This window comes from Myotis lucifugus, unplaced genomic scaffold, assembly GCF_000147115.1.
Source record: "Myotis lucifugus unplaced genomic scaffold, Myoluc2.0 scaffold_46, whole genome shotgun sequence".
NCBI lineage: Eukaryota > Metazoa > Chordata > Mammalia > Chiroptera > Vespertilionidae > Myotis > Myotis lucifugus.
In genome coordinates, this window is record NW_005871094.1 from 3,930,997 (window position 1) to 3,955,069 (window position 24,073).

Here is a 24,073-nt window from a genome sequence, read left to right on the forward strand (position 1 = left end):
TTGACCTGGGACCTTTCAGTCCCCAGGCCACACTCTATCCATTGAGCCAAACTGGTTTCGGCTGGCACATCACTCTTAATATGTTTTACGATATCTAATTATTTATTAAATGTACAGTCTTCTCCCCTGACTAGAATGCGAACTCCATGAGGACAAGATTTTTATCTGTGTTATTCACTTCTACCCCAGAGCTCAGCTAATGCCCAGCACAAAACAGACATTTAATATACAGAGGCATGCCCAGCACAAAACAGACATTTAATATACAGAGGCAGTGTTGTTAAGTAGCATCATTTGTTTGTTTTCCTATCTCCTCCCATTAGCATGTAAGCTCCATGAGGATGGGGACTGGTGTTTTCCACTGTTAGGACCTAAAACAGAACCAGACATGACAGACTGTCAAATCTCAAAGGCAAGGCGGGAGCGGGGGCAGAATAGGTTAACCAAAGAATTTGGTTGACACAGACAATAGTGCAGTGAAGGCCTGAGGGGAGGGAGAGAGCAGGTGCAGGGTAGAGGGGAAGTCAATGATGGGCTGGGAGAGGTGAGTGGGGGGAAAAGGAGACATATGTAATACTTTCAACAATAAAGACTTTTTTTTAAAAAAGGACAAGTCTTTAAATGAAAAAGGAATGACAGGGAAAGATTGGTGAGGAAACATCAATGTTTCCATGGTGATAAGAAATGCCCTTTCACAGTACAAAATTGTCAGATTATAAAATGAAAATAAGTTCACTTTCATTTTTTCCCAACATGTTTCTTCTCCCATTTATCAATTATTAAAGACTTTCTGAAAAGAGCTTTAGCCCTTTCTTGCTCTTTCTTTCCAGTATTGAGGCTAATTCATAACACAGAATTATGTGACTTTCTTTTTCTTGACAACTGATATAATACACACAACATTTTCTCTCTTGGTTTTCTTTTGCCTCAAACTCCACCATACCTAAAAAAGAGGATGGCTGGTATGGGTCAGTTGGTTGGGCATCATCCCATGTACCAAAAGGTTGCCGATTTGATATTATTGGGTCAAAATGGACTACAGTTTATTTTAAATCTAGAGCAACTGATCTATACCTTTACCTAGTTTCACAGATAAATCCACAGGATGAACTCACCACTTGTAAAGGCCAAGAATTACAGTATTCCTTTCTAAAATACCCAGTTAATTTTAAAATATAAAGAGGTCATCATATTGCTTCAAAGGGCTTACTGATTTGGCAACTCTACTCTTAGAGGCTGAAACATATGAACACCAGTCTTAGAAGAATAGTTTATGCATCTGCTTACAAAAGCATGATATAAGGTCTAGAAGACAGGGAAGAAAACCTGTGAGAATGCCATGAGCTCAGCTACAATTGAGCAGGTAGAGTCCAGAGAGTCCCACCTCAATCAAATGGCACGGAGCAGTACATTTCAAATGGTCTACTCAGCCCTCAGCCCACAGAGGTGCTTAGAGGCAGCCACCAACTATGGAAGAGGAGACCAAGCCTGAGCTCCAGACCTTTCACACCCACATCAAAAAGAGAGCACCACCTCCCTGAATGTTTGTATGCTGGGGTTCTGGCAAATATCTCATTTTAAAAATGTCTGAAAACCAGCAGCAAGGGCTTAGAGTTAGGGAGACGCAAGTTCAAATTCTAAATTTGTTGAAATAGGAATATATACCACCATGCCTAGCAAGGAATCAGTGCTCAATAAGTGGTAGAAATGATTATCCATCAATGAGTAATAGTAAGAGGTATTAAAGGAGTGACCCTTAAAATACACAACCAAGAACCACATAACTATAATGTGACAAAACACAACATTTAGTTATCAGTTTACTCCTTAGCCCAGTGGTTCTCAACCTTCCTAATGCCGTGACCCTTTAATACAGTTCCTCATGTTGTGGTGACCCCCAATTTCATTGTTACAAATTGAACATAATTAAAGCATAGTGATTAACCACAAAAACAATATGTAATTATATATGTGTTTTCCGATGGTCTTAGGCGACCCCTGTGAAAGGGTCATTTGACCCCCAAAGGGGTCGCGACCCACAGGTTAAGAACCGATGCCTTAGCCAAATATAAAATTACCCCTTATGAACCCACTCTATCCCTTAGGTACTAGAGACATGGTACCCAGGAACCCCAAGAGCTTTTCATGCACCTACTACAAAAGGAAGGAGGTGGGGAAGGAGAGGTGGAGGAAAGAAGAAAAGGGGCAGAAAGAGGGAAGAGAGAAGAAGGGGAGGAAAACAAAGGGGAGAAAGAGAGTGAAAGAAAAAGTAAAAAAAAAAAAACCTCCAAAATATGAAAAGAAAATTACAAAACAGAAATTAATACATACTTGTCACTACTAAGAATTATATTAGAGAATTTTGGTATTCATAAATATTTCTTTTATGCTTAAGTAATTTATGTTAGATTTTCTTCACAAACATGACAAAGAATGTACAATGACTGCAGAGAAATCACAACCAACTTCAAATTAGGTGACATACTCAAAGGTAAAATTTTTATTTAAAATAAGTCAACCACTACAACACACACACACACACACACACACACACACACACACGCAATGTGTGATATGAGCACATTAAATACATTTGATACTCTGTGATGGGAGCCTCAAATAGTAAGAGGCCCTAGCCAGTGATGGCGAACCTCTGACACGCATGTCAGAGGTGACACAAGAACTCATTTTTTTGGTTGATTTTTCTTTGTTAAATGGCATTTAAATATATAAAATAAACATCAAAAATATAAGTCTTTGTTTTACTATGGTTGCAAATATCAAAAAAATTTCTATATGTGACACAGCACCAGAGTTAAGTTAGGGTTTTTCAAAATGCTGACACACCGAGCTCAAAAGGTTCGCCATCACTGACATAGGAGAAGGAAGAAGCAAATCCCAGATGCCCTCTGTGACCCTCCGGCTTTCCAGCATATGCATCTCATAACTCCTGAAAGCACCTTTAGGAATCACTGGAACCCCAGGAACCCCAAGGTTAAGGCCATGGGCCACTACACAGCTCCTCTCCCCCAGCTATAACACCTGGACGAATGTGAAGGTACTGCAATCACCAGACAAGAGGAAAGGAGGCTCACCTGCTTTATTTTATTTCGGGAGTTGGTGATGCGCTCTGTGATGCTCTGGTATGTGCGGATAGCTGTCGTCAATTCTGTATAGTGCTGCACAATCAGTTCATCCAGGTCACGATCACATTTCTCATAGGCTTCTTCAAGGCGACCCTTCTCATTTTCTCTGTCTTCAACATCATCACTGGTAGACAGCGTTCTGATAAAGACAGAGAATATATCAAGCTGAGTCAAACTTAAAGCAAAAAGGAAAAAAGTACAGCATAGGAAATAGAGTCAATAGTATTGTAAGAACCATGTATGGTGCCACGTGGGTACTGGAAATATTGGGGGAACACTGTATAAAGTATATGACTGTCAAACCACTTACGTTGTTCACCTGAAACTAACACAAAATAATATTGCATATAAGCTGTAATTGGAAGAAAAAAAGAAAAGACCAATTAGTCAATAAGCTAGCCCATTCATCCCACTAACTAGGAAATGAAACAATTTCCTAAAAGAAAATAGGAAACCACCTACGTAGTAAATTCCAATGTTCCCGTCTAAATGGATTTGCTGGTTGCCTTATCCAAGGGGCCTTCCGTTCAGGTTTTCCTTGGCATGCCAACTGTAATCAGATAATAGGCGGCATGAACTCTGCAAGACCCTGGGCAGGTCTTGATTTGTTTGAATGTATCCTGGTAATTCCATTTCCCTTCCCAGTGACAAGTTGGGCCACTGAGACTAAGGACTTCTAGGTATAGTTTACTTGCAAGTAAGATTAAGGAAGCAGGCCCCTTTTCCCAACACTGAATACTCTGACACAAAGCTGAGATACTCAAATAATTCAGCCATCTTACAACCATGGACGGAAAGCTCAGACAAATGCCAAGCTAGTGCTATGACGTCTTTGGCCACCAAAGCAGACAACCCTGCAGCTGCCTGGCCTCAGGACTTCTTGCTAGGGGAGATGATAATTACCCACTGTTTAGGTCACTTTCAGCTGGTCGTCTTTTACATAGAGCGGAAAGTGTCCTAACTGGTAAATTCACTCATACACTGAGAAGCCACCTTCCAAAGAGCTTTTCTTTAATCCTCACTCGAGGATAAGTTCTTATTGATTTTAGAGACAGAGAAAGGGAGAGGGAGGGAGGGAGAGAGAAACATAAATGGGCTGCCTCCTGTACCCACCCTGAGCAGGGATCAAAAACCCACACCTGGGCATATGCCCTGACGGGGAATTAAACCTGCAACACTCTGGTGCTTGAGACAATGCTCCAACCAACTAAGCCACACCAGCAAGGGCCCAAATAGCTTATTTAAATGACCTCAATTTGGTACAGAACCCCCAGTGGCCTGGAAATAGGGTCATATTAATTCTAAAATCTGTTAGGACAGCAATAATAGGAGCTACACTACAAGGTAGTCCCTGAATGTGCTATTCTTCCATCAGCACTAACAAGATTGATATGAATCAACAATAACCAGGGGATGAGATAGACACACTTATTAAAAATCTTTCAATAATTTTAGTTTGATACATGGGCCACAGACCTTTGTTTCCTCTATTATTTTTCTTGGATAATTTTTTTTTAATTTAGTGTTATAATCAGCAACAAAGAAACCTTTTCCTCTTATCTGTTGGCTGTGGTAATTTAGAGTTTCATTAAATTCCCTCAGGTTTGTCAGCCTATACATTCAGCATAATTTATTTCATTTATCTTTTTTAATTTAGGGAGGGGTATTTTAGGCTCTCAATGATGGATGCAATCAATTATAAGTCCATCATTAGAACTGCTTTCAGAGATGGTCTGTCAGCAAATCAATCACATATCCACTCCTAGATATTTGCAAGCAAAATACTGTACAACAGACTTCTCCAAACTGTCACTTAGACCAAAAGATCTTAATTCACGAGCCACATAATACATAAAACTTGTTTTTCAATTCAGAGGGAGAATCAGCAGGCCAGTCTTTGACTTCAATCTAACCTCCTGAAACAATTTTGTAAATGTGTTACGGATGCCAAGAGATCTGATCTAGCATGAAATCGGGAGTGGGGGGGAGAGTGTAAGGAAGGAAAAAGGTGATGCCTCTAAGGAATGTGGGGTCCACTCAGGAAATCAACACCCTGTGAACCCCAAGACTTAAAGGAAGGCCTTTCCCATGCCAGGTCTGTGTCCTCTGTCAGCTGGTGATCCTACACCACACTTACCAAGGTTACTTTCAGGTAGAGAAGACCATGCAAGTGTTTGACTAATAAATAAATCATAGCGGAGAATTTAGGGAGAATGTGGTTCCAAAGAAAGAGCTACCAAAATCACTTGCATTATTTGGGGGTAGCTAAGGATGTCTTCCTATTGCTTCTATGATATATAACTTTGCTCTTTAAATCTGAAACCTTCCAGGCTGTTAATCAAAAGTAAAGCACAATCAGAAAATGCCTTCAATTTATCAATTGTCCCAAGAAGAAGATCCCTAGATATTTAACTCTATGTTTCCCCTGGTAACAGCCAACAGCCACAGAATTGTCAAAGCCACACCTCTGTGCATGACTTCCTCACCACCAGCGTTTGTGGAAGGAAACATGCCAGACATTTCACACTGTTTACATTAAGCAGCAGCGTTACCACTAAGGAAAATGTCAGGCCCAGAGAGGACCTCATCCTGGGCATCAGCTGTCCCTGCGACACATCACTGGAGCATTAGGAGTTATTTAGGAAAATCAAAGAGTTACTAAAGTAAAGATTGAAAAGTAAATTGGTCTGTTGGGGGTTTCAGCTATTTTCATTTTTAGAGAAAATATTTATGTAAGGAAAACAGCCTGTGCCAGGGTTGCCCAACATTGGAAATTCTTTCTCTTGATGTAAACTGGGCTGAATGACATTTTTCCTTTAGTAAAAAATACTTATATTGGAGAACTCTGAAAGTACAAACTATTTTTAAAAATTTAATTAAAGGAAAGGAAGGCAGCAAGGATAAAAAATAATAATGATGGCCGCTAATATTTAGAGAGGCTTAGTGGCTGCCAGGAAGCAGCTGTGCTGTAGACTTGATAGAATGTATGTTTAATCTTCACACAGCCCTGGAGTGGGTCCTATGACTATCCTCCCGCCCCTTTTTACAGATGTAGTAGCTGAGATGTGAAGAGGTTTGCCCCACCTCATACAATAAGGGAAGTAACAGGACAGGGATTCAAAACCCAGGTAGATCTGTTTTCTAATTATGCTCCTAACTGCTACGGAGTCATGAGCTCTGGAGTCAAACTGCCTGGGTTGGAATCCACCACTTACTGCCCCTGCAACCTTGGTAATCCTATCCCATTTTACTAATCTATAAAAAGGAGATGGTAAGTACACCTTCCTTATAGGGTTATTGGTTAGAATTAAATGAGATCAAACAAGGCCTGGCACATCATTAGAACTCAACAATGTCGGTTGCTGTTGCTAGCAATAGTACTGGTAGTAGTAGGAGAAGCAGTAAAGGCAGTAGCATTTTTCCACAATGTAATGGGAAGAACATCTTTTGGAAACACAGGTTCAAATTTCATGCCCCCAAGCACTAGATTCGTGGTCAGCAAACTGCGGCTCGCGAGCCACATGCGGCTCTTTGGCCCCTTGAGTGTGGCTCTTCCTAAGCCAGTGATGGCGAACCTATGACACGCATGTCAGAGGTGACACGCGAACTCATTTTTTTGGTTGATTTTTCTTTGTTAAATGGCATTTAAATATATAAAATAAATATCAAAAATATAAGTCTTTGTTTTACTATGGTTGCAAATATCAAAAAATTTCTATATGTGACACGGCACCAGAGTTAAGTTAGGGTTTTTCAAAATGCTGACACGCCGAGCTCAAAAGGTTCGCCATCACTGTCCTAAGCCTTAGGAGTACCCTAATTAAGTTAATAACAATGTACCTACCTATATAGTTTAAGTTTAAAAAATTTGGCTCTCAAAAGACATTTCAGTCATTGTACTGTTTTTATTTGGCTCTGCTGACTAATGAGTTTGCCGACCACTGCACTAGATCATTTGGCACTGGGCATGAGATTTGACCTCTGATTCTCACTTCATTCTTCCTTAATGTCAAGAACTGTGAAGAGCCTGAGATTTTTATCCTACTTACAAGTTAACAGCTAGCCTGCCACGGTTTTATGGATTCTGGTAGAAGACACAAAACTCCTGGGTCAGACTAAGGACTTTATTACTCACAGCACAGCAAGTAGCATGAGCACCAGCATATTTGTTCAGTGCCCGTTCCCCCAAGTCCCATGGGGGTTAAGCCCAAAAGGATGCCTGCACACACTGTGAACTACTGGAGAGAACCCTGAGCTTAGAAAGCCGAATCTTTCAGACTGGACGGCAAACATGCCTGCCCTCTGCTCTAGAAGACAAGATTCTATCTCCCAAGGATGCCTGCTAGCAAACACCCTGACAAGACAGTCTAAAACAAAGGGCACTCAGTGCTATGCTCAAAAGAACTCCCCAAACACAACACTCCCAAGGAGAACTGTCTCCCATGATGAAACGTAATTCATTGGGTTTCTCCAAGGAGTCCATGATGTCAAGTAAATACAAATTCATTTCCAACATCTGTTTTCATGTCAACAAAATAAGACCAGAAATACAATGTCTCACACAATGAATATTTGCAAAATGAATGAATGATAGCTCGTCAGAACAGACTAATTCCAGGAAGAAAGTTCCTAGGCATGCTACCAACACCCAGCAAATTTCAGTGTGAAGTCATCTTCCTTTAAGCCAGTTACCTGATCTGAGCTGACAGCAGGGTAAAAGAGAACACTGTCATCTAGGCCAGCGGTCACCAATCTTTCAGACCTCACAGACCACCAGTGGTCCGCGGACCACCGGTTGGCAACCGCTGCTCCAAAGGTTTCCTTAAACCAGCAGTCACCAACCTTTCGGACCTCACGAACCACCAGTGGTCCGCGGACCACCAGTTGGCGACCGCTGATCTAGGCCACCCTACAGCCAAGTCAGGAGGCCTCCTAAGCCTCCATGTGATGGAGAGCTCACTAACTTACAAAGCAATTCAGTGCAATTTTCAATGCCTCTCCTTATTAAAAAGCCTTTCATTAAAATAAAATAAATAAAAATAAAAACAAAATAAGCCTCTTCATAATGTCTACCCATCCACCTTTCCCAGTAACTCAAAATAAATCTATTCCTTCTTCCCTAAAATTTCTCTTTAAATGGTAAAGGCCTCTCAATACTCCCTTCGTCCTTAGATTAAAAACACCTCCAATTTCCTCAACTGTTTCTTCCACAACACGGAAGCCCACCATCCTGCTTGCTTCCCTCTGAGGTCCCCTCAACAGCAGCTAACACTCACACAAAACCCACTCCATGCCTGACATTCATCTAAGTGGTCGACACATAATAATTCATTTATTCCTGACAACAATTACGAGGGAGGTGCCATTATTACCACTCTACCAATGAAGAGACTGCGTGGTTTGCCAGGCCCAGAGCTTTTCAGTAGCAGCTGTGCAGTCTGCTTCTTCAAAGCCTCCCTGTCCTGCCTCCGAAGATGAGCTACTCAGCACTGAACACAACATACCCTCAATATGGTGTGGCCAGTCAGTCCAACAGGAAGAGATTCCATAGCCCACCATCTGGGCACTAGCCTAAAACTACACTGCATTTTTTATCGAGTCCAAAAATTATCCAAGATCCCTTTGATGTTGAGTGCTAACAAAGCAGCTCTCACTCACCCTCTACTTGGAAAAGTTTAAAACTAAGTGCACAAATATACTACATTTTGGGAAGAGGAGGTGAAACTGAGGCACAGGATATAAATGGAGTGTCCATTACACAACAGGCCATGCGGGGGCTACCTTGACATAATCTAAGGCAATCCTCAAGACAGTGTGGTGAGATAATATCCCCACCCTTTTCACAGATAACAAGCAGAGGAACAGAGAGGCAGAGTAACTAACAGAGAGGCAAAGCTAATAATATCAGATTTGGAATGAAAACTAAGTATACTTGATGGCAAAGGCCACGCCCTTTCCACTATAATGTTACAAAATCCTACTCCTCCTGCCTCAGCTCTGGAGCTGCGGACTGCACCATAATCAGTCAAGAGAAGAGCTGACAGCTGAAGATGTAAAAAGAGCACTAAGCAGCAGTTTCAGTGGTAACATCACATCTGGACAAGAGGGTTTAAAAAGCATGAGCTAAAAGACATGAGCAGAGAACAAACAGTTTAAGGTTGCCACCCCAAGATGCATTCAGGTTACAGAGTCATCCTTTTTTATTAAGTTTATTGGGGTGACATTAGTTAATAAGATCATATAAGTTTCAAGGGTACATGTTATGATACATGATCTGTATATTGTATTGTGTTCCCACCACCCAAAGTCAAATCATCTTCCATCACCATATATTTGGCCCCCTTTACCCTTTACTATCCTCCCACCCCCTTCCCTCTGGTAACCACCATACTGTCGTCTGTGTCTCTGAGTTTTTGTTTTATATCCTGCATATGAGTGAAATCATATGTTTCTTGGCTTTTTCAGACTGACTTATTTCGCTTAGCAGAATATTCTCAAGGTCCATCCATGTAGCAAGTGGCAACATTTCATCTTTTCTTACAGCTGAGTAGCATTCCATAGCCTCTGTATTTCAGGGTAGCTGCTCAAGTGTTTTGAAAGGAAAATAACTAGTCACCATCACTGGCTCCTTCTATGGAGCAATTTTGCTTTCACTTTGGACTTAATAAAGTAGTGAAATGCAGGCAGGACAAAGTACACAAAAGTTGATATTACTCTTTAAAAAGACAAAAGGAAGATTACATAAAAGAAAAAGCACACCTGTGAAAATAAGGTTAGCCACCCAAAGGTAACCCATCACTCAAGAGCAGCAGTTCTCAACATGAGGGTCGAAACCCCTTTGGGGGTCGAACGACCCTTTCACAGGGGTCGCCTAAGACCATCGGAAAACACATATTGAATATATAATTACATATTGTTTTTGTAATTAATCACTATGCTTTAATTATGTTCAATTTGTAACAATGAAAATACATCCTGCATATCAGATATTTACATTACAATTCATAACAGTGCAAAATTACAGTTATGAAGTAGCAACGAAAATAATTTTATGGTTGGGGGTCACAACATGAGGAACTGTATTAAAGGGTCACGGCATTAGGAAGGTTAAGAACCACTGCTCAAGAGGAACAGTAACCTTCAGTCAAAGACAGAAGAAGAGGATGCAAAAAGAAAGAAGACAGATCTGGAATACTATCATTAGTGTATTTCTACAGAAATAGTTCTTACCACTCTCATCAGATATGGCAAACATGAGGTGTCTGCAACTTCCAAGCTCTTTGACCTTGAAAAGGCACTAACTTCTCTGGATCTGTTTCTTTCCTTGTCAAAGAGACAAGTTAATAAGAGTACCTGCCTCACCAGGTGGTGGTAAAGAGAAGTGTGTAATGGGCTTTGTAAAATATAAAGTGCAATTGAAGTGTGGACTTATCCATCATTAGGAACAAAGTCAGTCACCTGTGAATCACAACGCTGTTGGCCCAAATTCCTTAACACCTCCCCCACTCGAAAGCGCTGAGATATTTATTTAGTTCCGAGGTCAGACCTTTCTCTGTATTCTTAGTGCTGGGTGCACTAAGTGCTTAGGAAAAGCTAACCAATGAGCAGCAGCCAAATGCAGGATCTGAAGGAGGCACAGAAAGCAGTTCCCTGGGCCAGGAAACAACTGCAGCCAAATTATCTCCCATGAAGTAATGCCTGTTCAAAAATGTCTAAGAGCCCTGACCAGTTTGGCTCAGTGGATAGAGCGTCGGCCTTCAGACTCAAGGGTCCCGGCCTCGATTCTGGTCAAGGGCATGTACCTTGGTTGCGGGCACATCCCCAGTGGGGGCGGGGGGCGTGCAGGAGGCAGCTGATTGATGTTTCTCTCTCATCGATGTTTCTAGCTCTCTATCCCTCTCCCTTCCTCTCTGCAAAAAATCAATAAAATATATTTTTTTAAATGTCTAAAAAAGGACAGACAATAGTACTGTGACCCTACTTAGTTCATTTATTCATTCAACAAATAGTTATTAAGCACTACTACTTAGCAAGCAGTTCTAAGCAACTAGAGCAGTGGTTCTCAACCTTCTGGCCCTTTAAATACAGTTCCTCATGTTGTGACCCAACCATAAAATTATTTTTGTTGCTACTTCATAACTGTAATGTTGCTACTGTTTTGAATCGTAATGTAAATATCTGATATGCAGGATGGTCTTAGGCGACCCCTGTGAAAGGGTCGTTCGACCGCCAAAGGGGTCGCGACCCACAGGTTGAGAACCGCTGAACTAGAGACTCAGCTGTGGCAAAACCAATCCCTCTCTCATTAAGCTTACATTCTTGTGGGGAAGCAATGAAACAAATAGAGAAACAGGTAACAGGTGGAGGCAGGGAGTAGCAGCTATGGGAAATGGAAGGAAGAGTAGGAAGATGGGGACTATTTTACTTATGGAGACCAAGAAGGGCCTCCGATAAAGACAGCATTTGAATGGAGCTTTCTAGGTACGAGGGGGAGGAAGGTGGCATATCCAGAAAAGCTGATTCCAAAGAAACAGAAGATGGACAGGCCATGAAGCAGGAAGTGTTTGGCCTGCTCAAAGAAGGAATGGCAAGGTGATCCATGTGTCTTTAGAAAAGTGAGGAAGGGTGACAGGGGCGAGATGAGGTCAGGGAGGAGCCTGGGAGCCAGATCAGTTACAGTTTTGTGGGCTTTCACACTGAAAGTGTTCTTTGAAGCCACTTGGGGGTTAGCACCCAAGCAAAGAATGATAGCCTTCAACCAGGATTTAATAATGAATACGAATACTGAATAACAATATTTATTTTCAAGTTTCATTTTATTTCTATCCTAGCTCTTTCCAAAAAAAGATCTGAGATGACTTGTACAAGAATGTAGATAATAAAGCCCTGGCCAATGTGGCTCAGTTGGTTGGAGCGTCCTCCCGTATACCGAAAGGTTGTATATTCAATTCCTGGTCAGGGCGAATACTTAGGTTGAGGGTTTGGTTCCCAGTCAGGGAATGTCCGGAAGGCAACCAATCAATGTTTCTCTCTCACATCAACATTTCTATCTCTCTTTCTCTCCCTCCCTTCCTCTCTCTCTAAAATCAATAAGCATATCCTCAAGTAAGGATTAAAAACTAAGAAGAGCCGAAACCGGTTTGGCTCAGTGGATAGAGCGTCAGCCTGCGGACTGAAAGGTCCCAGGTTCGATTCTGGTCAAGGGCATGTACCTTGATTGCGGGCACATCCCCAGTGGGAGGTGTGTAGGAGGCAGCTGATCGATGTTTCTCTCTCATTGATGTTTCTAGCTCTCTATCTCTCTCCCTTCCTCTCTGTAAAAAATTAATAAAATATATTTAAAATAAAAAAATAAAAAATAAGAAGGAAGAGAGGGAAAGAGGGAGGGAGAGAGGGAGAAAAGGAAAGAGGGAGGGAGAGAGGGAGGGAGGGAAATACAAATAAGAAAGTAGAACTCATTAAAGAGATGCAGGACAAAACAATGCCATATAAATGTAAAACACAAGTATTCTGGTCATTTGGGCAAATATAGTTTAAATGAAATGAGCCCCCCCAAGCTGGGTTTCCTAGTAGCCAATTCAAAAAGGGAAACATAATCATTTATATTGTTGTCATTGTTAAAATGACAGATTCCATTTCTGCTAGGATGCAAACTTTAAACAAGTCTTAAATTCTAATATTTCACTTAAAACAACAAAGAAAACATTATCCTATATAATAAAAGCCTAATAGGCTAAGTGTCCAGTGAACCATTCAAACAATCAAAGCATAATATGCTAACAATATGCTAAGGCCGCTCAACCGCTTGCTATGATGTGCACTGACCACCAGGGGGCAGTCGACCAGTCGCTATGACATGCACTGACCACCAGGGGGAAGATGCTCCAACCGGTAGGTTAGCTTGCTGCTGGAGTCCAGCCAATCGGGACTGAGTGAGATGGGCTAGACAAGCCCTGGAGCCCTCCCACGGCCCTTCCCTGGCTGGCCAACCTCCCGTGTCCTTCCCTGGCCCCAATCATGCACCGGTGGGGTCCCTCGGCCTGGCCTGCACCCTATTGCAATCCAGGACCCCTCAGGGGATGTCAGAGAGCCAGTTTCAGCCCAACAGTGGAATGACCGGTCGCTATGATGCACACTGACCACCAGGGGGCAGACGCTCAAAGCAGGAGCTGCCCCCTAGTGGGGGAGCACCGCTCAGCCAGAAGCTGGGCTCACAGCTGACAAGCGCAGCGGCGGTTGTGGGAGCCTCTCCTGCCTCCGTGGCAGTGCTAAGGATGTCTGACTGCTGGCTTAGGCCCGTTCCCCACAGTGTCACTTGGAGATACAGTCTATAAAGGAGGTAATAAATTAAGGTCTTAAGGAACTGGGTGAGCTTATAAAAGAGGAAGAAACACAGACAGCCCTCTCTCTCCACATACTCAGAGAGGAGAGTCCATGTGAGGACACTGGGAGAAGGTGGTCATTTACAAACCAGGAGGGGGACCCTCACCAGAAACCACAAGTACCTTGATCTTGAACTTTTAGCCTCCAGAACTGTAAGAAAATTAATTTCTGTTGTTTAAACCACCCAATCTGCGGTATTTTGTTATGGCAGCCTGAGCAGGCTCATACATCACCCTATAAAACACAGGCAGTGTTATTTTGGTTAGGTAAATTCTCAAGGCAGATATTATCAGTCACCCTCCCTTAACCATAATAACACAAATTCTTGGCAAACCCATAAGAATTATCTGCCTAATACAGCCTCAGATAACTAAACTAATTAACCTGTTGTAAGAAACTAGAGGCCTGGTGCACAAAATTCATGCATGGGTAGGGTCCCTAGGCCTGGCCTCTGATCAGGGCCAATCAGGGCCTTCCAGCTGCCGGCTGGGGCCTTCCTTCGTTCCGCACCACCCCCTGGTGGTCAGCACATGTCATAGAGAGCGATCAAACTCCCAGTCTCCTGGTCGAACTCCCAAGGGGACATTTTGCATATTAGCCTTTTATATATATAGGTATTTAATATAATACACCTGAATTTTGGAGACACCTGCGGAATAACTAGCATTAAGTCATGCTTTCTGAAAACAGTGAACAGGCTAAACTGTCTACTAAGGGCATTCCTCGTTGGCATCCAGTGACCTCTCCTCCAGGAATAATAAAGAGTAACAAAACAATGAAAATCCCTTCAAGCACCTCAGAAAAACCAAGTAAGGCTCCACATATCCCAAAATCACTTATTAGGAAGTTGAGCACAATCAAGCACAAGAATCCAGTTTCCTCAGTGATCCATCCCCATTCTGGAAAGTACAAAAATGGGCCTCCCAGCAACAAAGTGGATGCCACTGAGCACCCTCATCAAACACCGAGCCCCTCAATCAGTGCTACCTCCTCTCACATTAGGACCATTCTAACTACTTTTTAATTGCATAACGGAAATAGTAAAAAACAAGGAGTCATCTGTATTTCCAAAATATTCTAACATTATCATAAAAGTAAAAACTAAGAATTTTAAAACTCTCAACAAATACTCAAAAGTTAACTAGTTCCGGAACTTCACTCCAGGTAGGACAAAAATTAACTATTGATTTTTACTGACCAATTAGCTCATTAATCTTTCTGGAGCATAATATTTCTTTTTGCTACTGATGCCAACACAAGAAAAAAGAGTCTAGAGCTGACACGATTCTTCAAAATGTTATCCTATTTTCTGTCCAAACTGCTTTTTACCAGGAGGTATTAGGTTACACTATTAGGTCTAGTTAGCCCTTATCTCAAAGGGTGAGCATCAGATTTTCTTTCCCTCTAAAGTGCCAAACAGCCAACCTAAGAAATTCCTGACAGCAACAAATACGTACCCTATCAGCAGGGAACTGAAGGCAGTGCCAAGTCTGAGCTGAGTGAAAGCAGGAACTGAAGAGGAGGAAAAGAGATTGCTATGAATCTAAACACTAACCAAACTAGCTGAGAAGGAGGTCTTTAAAGATACAGTGGGGCCTTGACTTACAAGTGTCCTGACTAACGAGTTTTTTGAGATACCAGCTGTCTCTCAGCCAATTTTTTGCATTGAGTTGATAGAGTAATTTGAGTTAACGAGCTTCTTACGGTCAAATTAAACTCCTAAGTCAAGGCCCCACTGTACTTTATACTAAGCAAAGCACTCTGTGTATGATAGGCAGTCTATTAATGCTTCCGTTTGTTATAAAAATAACAAACCCTCATAATTCTAAGTTAGCGGTAAAAAAAATCACACATTAAAGAAATGTTTGAGATGTGTATCACTATAAAATCACACTAGATATGGCTTCACTCAAAGCATAACCAAATCTACATTACACTTTTTTTTAATTTATTGGTTTGAGAGCGAGAAATACCAATTTGTTGTTCTACTTATTTTTTTAATTATTATTTTTTAAATATTATTTGCATTGATCTCAGAGAGGGAGAGAGAGATAGAAACATCAATGATGAGATAGAATCATTGATCAGCTGCCTCCTGCACACCCCCCACTAGGGATCGAGCCTGCAACCCAGGCATGTGCCCTTGATCGGAATCGAACCTGGGACCCTTCAGTCCACAGGCTGACACTCTATCCACTGAGCCAAACCGGCCAGGGCTACATTACACTTTTTATTTTATTTTTTAATTATTGTATTGATTTTTGCAGAGAGGAAGGGAGAGGGATAGAGAGTTAGAAACATCGATGAGAGAGAAACATCGATCAGCTGCCTCCTGCACACTCCCCACTGGGGATGTGCCTGCAACCAGGGTACATGCCCTTGACCGGAATCAAACCTGGGACCCTTGAGTCCGCAGGCCGACACTCTATCCACTGAGCCAAACCGGTTAGGGCTACATTACACTTTTTAATCGATTTTATTATATTCAATTATACATTGCAATTGCTTGTTTCCTAATTGCCTTATTAGAGCTCAAAAAATACAAGATAATCCCATCCCAATTGATAGCAATTCACGATGACAAACAAGTCCCTCTGAAAAAGTTTTCTGAGGCATAAAAACAACATCCCTTAATTCAGTACAAAGATTCATTTACTACCAAGTGACAGGAAGCAATTTCTGCTTTAAAGTCAATTGAAAACTCACTGGTGTCTTGCTTCAGACAGCACTTAGGGCCAATTACTACACCAAACACATGCAGTTTTTCAATATTTCAATTAACTCGGTTATTCAAAACACTTCTGGGGACCAAAAGCTATAAATCTTGTAGCCAACAGAGAAGGCCATTATCTAAAATTAAGTAAAATCACTCCCACTAACACATAAAACTGAGTCCAGGGTTGACAAAGTCAAGTTAAAATCTACCCCCTACTCTTACTGACTCTCTTTTCCCTCTTGCATGTGAAGCCCCACCTCCTGCGTAAAGTTTTGTCCACAGTGATCTTACTTTTCACCTCCAGTGGAATGTTTTTGTTACAGCATTTGTTCATTTTCAGGGTGTATGCTGTTGCCTAATGTGGAGTTTCTGGTGAGTTCCTCCGAAATGATGTTTTGTAAGATATTAATAGGTGTAATTTGGTCATGTTTGGAAATTCTGGATTACACAAATTGAAGGGTTGTTAACCGCAGACATCCAGGAGACTTGAATGTGATAATGTGCAAGGTGCCTCTGGGAGGGAGGTTGTCAGAGTAGGGGCTGGGTGGACAGGTCATGAAGATACATTATTTAGCATTTCTGCAATTTATTAATCTACAGAACCCCACTCTCTTCCTTCTCCCCGCCACATGACATATATAACACACATACACACAATTTTATCAAAATTTTCAAACACGTACAAAAATTAAGACACTTGTCGAAAAAGCCCAGCTTCAATAACTAAACACATTCCAATCTTGCTTCATCTTTCACTGACTCAACCTTCTTCCAATTACTTTGAAGCAAATCCTAGGAACATCATTTTTATTGGTATGTATTTCAGTGTGTATTGCTTTAAAATAATCTTTTTTAAGAAACAAAGCTACAATGCCAGTACCTCAGCTTTTTTAAAACAGTAAAATGCTAATTGGTTTTTTAAAGTGTATTTGAATCACCTGGAAATCCAGGCAGATCTAGTGGGTCAGGTGGTGATTGAAATCCTGTATTTCTAAAAAGCTCTTAAGTTATATTTTGAGTAAAAATAATGTCTCCCATACCACAATGACAAGCACCAAGTTTTAAATAGAAAATCACCTTTTGAATCATGTACCACTTTATTTTCTGCAGCAGCTTTATTAAAATTTTTAAAGAAAAGGTTCTCCTAAGGATCTTAACATTTTCTTACCACGTAAAATGGTACCCAACAATTTTCCATTATAACTTCCTGCTAAATGGTGAGTTGCCATGTTTTTTCAACGTGAAATTCCCTACAAATAAAGGACTGATACTACAAAGACCAAGATCATAACTCATTTCATGGCTTGCAAGCAAGTACAGAGAAAGGAAGGAACAGAGAAGCGCACAGGGAACAGGCTCCTCACTGCAAACTGGAAAATGCAAGCACAGGTTGCAACCATACAAATGCAAGCAAAAGAGGCCAAGTATGATGGCACCCAAAGAAACCCCATTTACCAGCTCCGTAACTGTGAGACCTCGGGCTCACAATTAACAATACTATCACAGTCACTAAATAAGCAACACAGACAAGAACTATATTCTTAAAAATAAAGAAATACATAAACAGATATATAAGAATTCCAAAGCATTTGTAAAAGTTCTGAAGGAAAAGTTCCTGAAAAAGTACTATATGAATCAAAGGTATTTAGCTGTTTAATTAAATACACCACAAATTACTGAAAAGTCAGAAAGACCAACTAGTGCCAAGATACCTAGTTCATTTTCATGCCAAAACTGTATATACACATCTGATTACCTTATTCTTCCTCTCTGAGCATATGCAAATCATCTGAAATGACTTACAAAAAACAAAACAGGTTCAAACTTGGACATTAAGGCAGTTAGAGCTTGCAGGGCAGAGCTGTGGAGAGGAGAGAGCTCCCCGCAGCACTGGGAGGTATGTAGGGGGTCTTTCTCCATTCTTCAGCGAGGTATCATCAGCGCAAGCGCAAGAGGAAACCACTCAAGGCCAGGAAAAGAACCACCTGAGAGGATTAATGGGAACAATTATCTGAAATCATGCCCAACCTGAGTGAGAACTCTCATCATTCACAGAGCACTGGGGGGAGCACTCAAAAGGATTTTGCCATCTTGGTGAGACAAAATTGGCCCTAAACTAAATGTTGCTCTGTTCCCAATTAGAGAAATTTAAAACAAGACCTGAAAAGATCCCACTGTTCCCAAGTAACTTAACCACATCCCAGAAAAAACCTCAGGAATATTTATAGGAAAATAAAGACATCCAATATCAGTACCTACCAAGGTAAAATTTAGAATATCTACCATCCAAAAAGTAGAAGGAAGGTAGGGAACATCATTCAACTAAAACTAACCCCAAAATAAAACAGATGATAAAATTAGTACACGAGAACATTAAAACATTTATGATACCTGTATCCCATATGTTCAAGAAACTATAGGAAAGAGCAAACATGTAAGCAGACATTAAACATATTAAAACACACACACCCAAATCAAACTTCTAGAGATCAATACAACAAACCATTAAAAAATTGCATTACATGGAATTAACAAATTAGGAACTGTAGAAAAGATTAGTGAACGTGAACACACAACAATACAAACTATACAGAAGAAAATGCCAAGAAAAAAAGAATGGGGAAAAAATGAACCTCAGTATTCAGTGAGCTGTGGGACAACTTGCAGTGGCTTAAAACAACAGAAATAAATCTGACAAACAATGTAAGACTTATACATTGAAACCTATTTTTTAAAAACTGCTGAGAGAAATTAAAGAAAAATTAAATGGAGGGATATACCCTGTTCATGGATCAGAAGACTCAATACAGTTAAGATGTCAATTCTCCCATGTTAACCTGTACATTCAATGCAACCCCAACCAAAATCCCATCAGGTTTTATTGTAGAAATTGAGTACCTAGTTCTAAAATTGATACAGAAATACAAAGGACCTAGGACAGCCAAAACAACTTTTAAAAAGTAGGATACAGTTGGAGAGCTTACACCATGCATCTTCACAATTTATAAAAGCAGTAAACAAGACTGGTATTGTCATCAAGATAAGAAGATGAATGGAACAGACTAAGAGTCAAGACACAGACCCACATTAATCAATAGATTTTTTACAAAGGTGCAGAGATATTCAGTAAAAAAAGGATAGTCTTTTCAATGAATGGTATTGGAACAAGAGAATATCTGTACACACACACACATACACATACCACTAAAAAAATTGACAGGGATGCTGAAAGTGTTCTCTATTTTGATGTGATTATACAGGTAAAAATTCATCAAGCCATACAGTTAATATGTGTACACTTTACTATACATACATATACCTGAAAAAGGGAGACAAAGTAAGCATACAAGTTAGCATACAGGCAAGGGCCCATATTTATTTTTTAAAAATTATTTCTATCAATCCCTCCGACATTTCATACACACACATAGAGAGAGAGAACCCACATGTGTGAGAAACATGCCTGGAATTAGGTTCATCTAATTTCAATGAAGGAAACTTATGGAGGATAAATTTTGAAATTTTTTTTATCTTCACATTTTTCTGCATTTCCATTGTTTAAATTCCTCTAATGCGTGCATACTATTTTTATAACAACATAGTGATTTTCTAAAAATTGAAAGCAAAGTTATTAAGAGTAGTTAATTCTAGATGAAGAGAATATGAGTAATTTATATTTTCTTCTCTGTAATTTCTATATTTTTAATTCTCCCACTTAAAAGTATTTATATAACTACAAAGACTACACATTAACATAAAAAATTTTGTTATGCTAAAAAATGTTAACTTTGTTATAATTACAACAATTATTCTTTGTATGCATGTGGACAGCATCCACATGAAAACCTTAAAAAAAGGAAATGAGGAAGTATTTTGGGAAATGAGATTGGACAATGTTACTCTTTTATGATACATTTTTTATGTTTGTGAGATATAATTTTTATAAAGGGAAATGTTGCAATGACAAGTGTACAAAGGACGAGAACAAAAAGCATGAATCATTGCTGAAGATCCAACATATATTCAGCAATGGAGAAAAGATAATCTTTCAACAAATGGTGGTAGAACTACCGGACACCCACATGCAAAACCATGAATGTACACACAGATCTTACACCCTTCACAAAAATCAACTCAAAATTGATAACAGACCTAAACATATAACACAAAATATAAAACTTCTAGAAAGTAACACAGTAGAAAATTTGATGATCTTAGATATTGCAATGACTTTTAATACAAGACCAAAGAACCAATCAATGAAAGAAATAATTGATAAGCTGAGCTTCATTAAAATAAAAAACTTCCACTCTGGGAAAGACACTGTCAAGAGAATGAGAACACAAGCCACAGACTGGGGAAAAACATTTGCAAAACACATCCCGGTACATCCAACAGCAGTGTCTAAATGACAGTGAAAGAAACACTCCCCTGGTAATATTTTAATACAGCAGAGTTAGTAAAGACAATCATCAAAAATATCCAGTTTCTGATATATATAATGGCATATGACTCAGCCATTAAAAAGGAATGAGATACTGCCATTTGCAACATGGGTGGACCTAGAGGATATTATGCTAAGTTCAATGAGTCAGACAGAGAAAGACAAATACTGTATGATTTCACTTATAGGTGGAATCTAAAAATGACAAAGTAAACGAACAAGCAAAAAAAGCAGAAACAGACTCATAGACACAGAGAACAAACGATGGTAGCTGGAAAGGGGAGAGATGGGTGAAAAGGGTGAAGGGAAATCAGAGGCACAAACTTCCAGTTATAAAATAAATTAATCACAGGAATGTAATGTAGAGCATAGAAGATATAATCAATAATATCTACACTAATAAAAGAGAAACATGGTAATTAGCGTACGACTGCTACCCTTTTCATTGGCTAATCAGTGAGTATATGCAAATTAACTGTCAGCCAAGATGGCGGCTGGCAGCCAGGCAGCTGGAAGCAAACATGAGGCTTGCTTGCTCCAGTGACTGCGGACTCCAATGTTCCCCGCCTCACTTGCCGGCCTCTGAGTTGCAACTCTAAGCAACTATGTACTATGTTGCAAACATAGAAGATAAACAAAACCCCAGAAACCTGCTTTCATTCAGCCGGGCTTTAGCAACATTGTATCGATGTTTTCAGCGGCTGAGGCCTCAGAGCTAAAGCTGGCCCAGAATAAAAAATAAAAAATAAATAAAACAAGGAGCGGTTGGAAGCTTCAGTCACTCGCTTCAGGAAAACAGCCCTCAGCCCCTCACCCAGACTGGCCAGGCACCCCAGTGGGGACCCCCACCCTGATCCAGGACACCCTTCAGGGCAAACCAGCCGGCCCCTACCCATGCACCAGGCCTCTATCCTATATAGTAAAAGGGTAATATGCCTCCCGGCACCGGGATCAGCGGAGCAGCGAGGCTCCCGGCACCGGGATCAACGTGACAGGGGGCAGCGCCCAAACCCCCTGATCGCCCTGCAGCTCTGTGTGTGACAGGGGGCGGGGCCACAACCTCCCTATCTGCCCTGCTCTGTGCCTGATAGGGGGGAGCTCCCCAATCCCCTGATTGCCCTGCAGCTCTGTGTTTGACAGGGTGCAGCGCACCCAACCCCCTGATCGGCCCCTGCTCTGTGTGTGACAGGGTGCGGCACCCCAACCCCTCCACCCCCCCACGGGCCCTGCTCTGTGTGTGACAGGGTAGAGCCATAACCTCTCCATCGGGCCTGCCCCGAGTGTGACAGTGGCGGTGCTCCAACCCCCTGATCGGCCCTGCTCTGTGGGTGATAGAGGGTGGCGCCCCAACCCCCCTCCACGGGCCTTGCTCTGTGTGTGACAGGGTAGAGCCATAACCTCCCCATTGGCCCTGCCCTGAGTGTGACAGGGTGCAGCACCCCAACCCCCTGATCCGCCCTGCTCTGTGTGTGACAGGGGGTGTTGCCCCAACTCCCCTATCGGCCCTACTCTGTGAGTGACAGCGGGGAGCTCCTCAACCCCCTGATGGGCCCTGCTCTGTGAGTGACAGGGGGCAGCGCCCCAACCCCCTGATTGGCCCTGCTCTGTGCATGACAGGGGGTGGCGCCGCAACCTCCCCATCGACCCTGCCTTGAGTGTGACAGGGGGCGGTGCCCCAACCCCCCAATCGGCCCTACCCTGAGCGTGACTGAGGGTGGCATCGCAACCTCCCGATCCGCCCTGCTCTGTGCATGACGGGGCGGTGCCCCAACTCCCCAATCGGCCCTGCTCTGAGCCTGACCAGGGGCTGCACTTAGGAATTGGGCCTGCCCTCTGCCACCCGGAAGCAGGCCTAAGCCAGCAGGTCGTTATCTCCCGAGGGGTCCCAGACTGCGAGAGGGCACAGGCCGGGCTGGGCCCCCCTGCCGGGTCTTCGTGTCATTCCTTCTTCGCCAACTCCGTCCACACCTTTGGGGACCCCTGGACCTGCTGGGGTTGGACCCCAACACCCCCCCCCCAGTGCACAAATTTTTGTGCACCGGGCCTCTAGTATTGTAATAACTATGTATGATGATAGATTGGTTACTAGACATCATGGTGATCACATCCTAAGGTATGTAAATGTCAAATCACCATGTACACTTGGACCTAATATAATATTGTATGTCAACTATAATAAATAATAAGTTTTTAATAAAAATTCCATTTCTGGCAAAACCATGAGGAAACAGGTACTCTAATATACCACTTATGGGAGTGTAAATTATCATCTTTTTAAAGTACACTTTGGCTCTATCTGTCAAAATACAAAAGGCACATATACATACTCTAATGCAACGATTCCACTGCCACTGCCATAAATTTAAATTCCTGGGTATGCCCCCTCACTGCAATATAGTTTTAACAGAAGATAAAAACAATAAAGAAACACCTAAAGTGCTTGTTTAAAAACTAAGTAAAAGGTGGCCCCAATTAAATAGATTATGTTGTATACATATGACAGAATACTACATAGCTACTGAAAAGAATGACAGAAATCAGTGTGTGCTGCTAGAAAAGATCTCAAAGATAAAGTAAAACAAATGAACAAAGTTTTAATGATCCCACTTGTTTAAAGAATATATATATAATATTTATAAATATTCCTTAAGAATATATAAATTCATAAACAATACTATACTAATACATTAAATATATATTTTTTCATTAAGATTATACATTCACACATACTTAAATATAGTCCCCTATTTTCCTCACAGAACCACAAGACACTTAACAGGGTTATGTTTTAGGAAGGAAATGAACAAGGAGAAAAGTCTTCACTTCTTTTTATTTTGTTCCTCTTCAAATATTTTAATTTTTAAATACATGACTAATTTTAGAAAATTACACATTTAATTTTAGAAATCATATGTATAATGTTTTAATGGCAGCAAAGATGAGCTAGGCAGAGATCACTGGCCCTTCAATTTGCTTGCTGATTATACACACATCTTTGTGTGTATAATCTAATAAGTATGTTTTATATTTTATGTCAGTTTACATTTTGTTTTGCATACACACATAAGCATACATGCATTTAAATCTAGCTATTTAGCTGACTCTCATATTATCAAATAATAACCATCTAAATTCAGCTACACACGGTTCCCTGGGTATAAAGAGAACATTCTGATAACTGGAATCAAACATTCTAGCCAACCTGGGAAGAATAGTCTGGATGAAAATTAACATAACCCGGTAGCTAGCTGGCAAACATTAAAATAAAGTTTCTAACCAGAGAAGCTACAGATCCTAAAAATGAGGAAATGAATATGCTTTCTCTATGCCAAACTATGCTGGGCACTTTCACACACTCTTAATTTCCCCAACAACCATAGCAGA

At 41.1% G+C, this 24,073-nt stretch overlaps 1 protein-coding gene across 4 annotated transcripts in view; it reads right to left on the reverse strand.

The window, feature by feature from the left end:
* EXOC4 (exocyst complex component 4) overlaps positions 1 to 24,073 on the reverse strand; it is a 719,168-nt gene that overhangs the window by 689,974 nt on the left and 5,121 nt on the right. For all 4 annotated transcript variants that reach the window (XM_006088330.3, XM_014455451.2, XM_023753513.1 and 1 more), the window contains exon 2: positions 3,096 to 3,285. In XM_006088330.3, coding sequence (XP_006088392.3) covers positions 3,096 to 3,285 — 190 coding nt within the window. The remainder of the gene's footprint in view (positions 1 to 3,095; positions 3,286 to 24,073) is intronic.